Genomic DNA, 3,757 nt, shown 5'->3' on the forward strand with positions numbered 1-3,757 from the left:
AGTGCTGGCTGGCACCGATCCCCTGTGTGGGAATCTCTCCGCTTTGCCCTCCACACCCCTGTTGCTGCACTCACCTCCATGGCTCCGAAGCTCCCCCCCTTGCCACCAGCAATCTCCGCCCTTGAAGGGGCTTCCTATTGTGTGGAAACCTTTCCTCCTTCACAGCTCCCTCCCACTGGTGCAGGTCCCATCCCTATTCTTTTGTCTCTGTTTTTTCTTTTTTCTTTTACCCTACCCAGGTCCTTGGGGAGTTTCTTTCCTTTTAGGTGGTCTGTGGACTTCTGCCAGCATTCAGTAAGTGTTCTGTAGTAGTTGTTCCACATGTAGATGTATTTCTGATGTATTTGTGGGGAGGAAGGTGATCTCTGTGTCTTACTCTTCTGCCATCTTGAAGCTCCTCAGGAGGAAATAATTTGAGGAAGGCATCTAGGTGGTCAGCATCGTCTTCTGCTAACTTATCTCTGATTTCTATTGGCATTTTATCTCATATAAGTGTGTGTGTGTATGTGTGTGTGTGAATGTTCATGTGTGTACATATATATAATTAAATATACACACAAGTACATTTTCATTCTATTTCTGTGGTAGAGGTCATTTGAGTTGACCCTATGATTCACCACATACTTATTCAATAATTATTTTGTCCATAGCTAACCCTGGAAGCAAACAAGTGACTATAGATATCTTCTCAGAATTTCTAAATATTCTCCACTCTGAAGCAGGTTTTTGAAGATGGACCAAAACACCACAGTCACACTCCTAGAGCTTGCTGCAAAGAGCCTGCTGAATAATGAGCCTGCAGCTATCCATGCCCTGGACGAAATCCCAAGAGACCTCTTTGTTCCATTGTTCAAAGCTGCCTTCATGGGTGGGCATAAGACAATGCTAAAGGCAATGGTGAGGGTTTGGCCTTATCGCTGTCTCCATATTGGGTCATTGAACACACGAGAGTCATACTATGACACCTTGGAAGCCATGATTGATGGTCTGCAGATCCTCCCTGCCCAGAACTCTTCCTCTTGGTAAGACTATGACCAGTAGAGACACAGGGAGTCAGCAGGAGGGTATGCTGTAGCCTGGGGCAGGGGAATACCTAAGTGTCTCCCAACAGTAGCCAATGGGGAATACTGCAGTCTTTGCAGAGCTGTCGGTCAGTACTTGGGGTCACCTTCGGGACGCCATTGCCTTATAGAGTTGATTATAGAATAGAGGTGTTTGAGGATACTATGATTGGAATTGAGTGCGATTACACAGAAGAGGAACATGGGCATTGAGACAGGGAAAGACCGGAGGTGAAGGAGGGCGTGGGGAAAGGATGAAAGACGCTGCATTTGTGTGGAAAGAACTTCTCGGTGAATGGCAATGAAGTGAAAACCACGGTTAAAGTGTTCTGTCCCTGCTTCTCATCATTGATCTTGCTGGGTTATATTAAAATCCACTATCTCTCATGTGTTCTGTCTCTTCCTTTCTTTACAGGGGGCCCAAACTGAGGATCCTAGATTTAAGGAGTGACCTGGACTGTGAGACAATATGCACTGAGATTGGGACCACATTCCCTTTCTGTTTTCATTCATGCATGTACTCTCAGCACTCTATCCTTAAGATAGAAGAAGCTCAGCAGAGTGTCAGGAGCCTCGGGATTGGTAATTCCGGGTCTGAGCCTCAGTCAGCACAGGAACCCATGGTATTACTAGTGGATATTTCCCTCAATAGTACCTTGAGAACACAGCAATTCCTCTCTTTCCTTTGTAGTAAAGTTCAGCAGAACTATGGGTCCTTGCACCTTTGCTGCAGAGATTTGCACATTGATAGAATATCTGCCCACAAAAGTATCCTGCAGTTTCTGGATCTGGGGTGCATTGATCACCTGGAAATAGATCAGGCTAATCTGAATGAAGTCATCAACATTTTGGCTCGGGTGATCCACCTGGACAGCCTTACACTGGGTAACATCCCTTTTAAATCTTATAAGAGAAGGAAATTCAGATCTTTTCTCCTCTGCCTTCGGCGGCTGCACAATCTTCAGGAGCTCAGCTTGTCTTTCTTCTGCCTCACAGACCAACTGCACAAAGTGCTCAGGTGAGGGGGTGGGGAGGACCCTGGATTCCCTGAACACCTCACTGTTAAGACAGAAGAGACCATGCTTGGATCTTCCTAAGCTCCTTGTAACACATTTATCTTTTTGCCTCAGCATAGGCACTGCTGGGAGTTTGAACCTAGCTAGGGTAGAGGGGTACCTTATGGTGAGCAGCAGATGAGGTTAGAAAAGGAAGCTGTGCTCATTCATTCATTCAGTGTCCGTGGACAGACACTATAATAAGTCTGTAAATATATTGGTGAAAAAGACTCATTCCTTCTCCTATTGGACTTTACATCTCTGTAGAGAGGAATTGGGAGGCTTTCAGATGGAGAAACATTAAGCTATAGGACTAATGCACATGTCCATGGATGGGCCCCAATAGTGAACACTGCCAGATAATTTTGCTCCTGTATTTCCCCCAAGTCTTAGACCCTGAATGGAGAGCTTGTCATCTGGGAACTAGTCAAAGGAAACCCTCAGTTGGCTGCTTTCCCAGACCCATTCTCGCCAAATAAGTGAATCAGATCCAACACTGATTATGTCATATATACTAAGTGCATGTAATTTCTTCACTTAATCCTTCCCGCAGTTCTGTATAATAATTACTGCTGAGCACATTTTCAAGATTAAAACCCTGTACCTCAGAGTGGTAAAGTAACTTTCTCAGGGTCACAAATCTATAAAGTCTGATCCCAAAGTCCACATTGTTAACCACCTATTGCAAACCATGAACACAGGAGTTTATACTACAGCCTTAGGTACCTATAATTTGGGGCTCATTGCCCTCATTCTTCTGAAATAACTTTACTTTTTTCTCTCTATAGAGTTGTGCCACCTCAGTTGGAAACACTGTATCTACCTTTCTGTAGCCTTTCTCACAGAGATGTCACTGTCCTGTCCCAGAGCTCTCAGGCCACCCGCCTAAGGGTATTGAGCCTCAGTAACAACCAGATCTTCTCAGAAGTTTATGAGCCCTTCCAGACTCTGCTGGAGAAGGTCTCAAGCTCCCTGCAACATCTGGAGATAAATAATTGTATGATAACTGATTCTACTCTCTCTGCCCTCCTCCCAGCCCTGAGCCACTGTACCCACCTCTGTGTCCTTAGCTTTGCCCACAATCCCATTACGATGCCTGTGCTCAAGAGCCTTCTGCAGCACTTGACACCGTTGATGATGCTGAAGTATGTGACTTATCCTGTCCCTGTCCATTGCTACGAGGAATGGAATTTTCATGACACTTTGGACCGACAGAAACTTGCTGAAGTTCAGGCTCAGTTGGAGGAGATGCTGCACGGGGCACAGCGGGACGACATGAACTGGGCCACTTGTGCAGAGTGATTTCCAGAGTACAAGGAGGTGTTTCAACACTGATGTGTGGCCATTAAAGTATTCCCTTTCTTTTTTTTCTTTTTGCTTGAAACACAAGATTGTAGAGACACATGTAAAGTTCTACTGTTCTAGGAAACTGGGGCTAGGAACACTGGTATGTAAACTGATCTCTATGAAAGGGGAACTTTAAAAAGAAAATAGAGGAATTTGAATGGTCCTCTGGATCTCTTGCCCACTGCCCTCTACATCTTCTGGTTACTAACCACAGTGTTGGGTATGTGACGTAAGGTGACCCAGTCATGGTCCATCATTTCCTTATCCACACTGATTGGTTCACTTATCCATTTA

The 3,757-nt window shown here is 45.1% G+C and overlaps 1 protein-coding gene across 1 annotated transcript; it reads left to right on the top strand.

Annotated features, from left to right (window-relative positions):
• The first annotated feature begins 732 nt into the window (after nucleotides 1-732).
• Nucleotides 733-3,418, top strand: LOC102993992 (melanoma antigen preferentially expressed in tumors-like). Its single transcript, XM_024117426.1, has 3 exons — nucleotides 733-1,022; nucleotides 1,477-2,079; nucleotides 2,905-3,418. The coding sequence occupies exons 1-3, from the start codon at nucleotides 733-735 to the stop codon at nucleotides 3,416-3,418; spliced, it is 1,407 nt and encodes a 468-aa protein (XP_023973194.1).
• The last annotated feature ends 339 nt before the right edge of the window (nucleotides 3,419-3,757 follow it).

This window comes from Physeter macrocephalus, chromosome 21, assembly GCF_002837175.3.
Source record: "Physeter macrocephalus isolate SW-GA chromosome 21, ASM283717v5, whole genome shotgun sequence".
Taxonomy (NCBI): Eukaryota; Metazoa; Chordata; class Mammalia; order Artiodactyla; family Physeteridae; genus Physeter; species Physeter macrocephalus.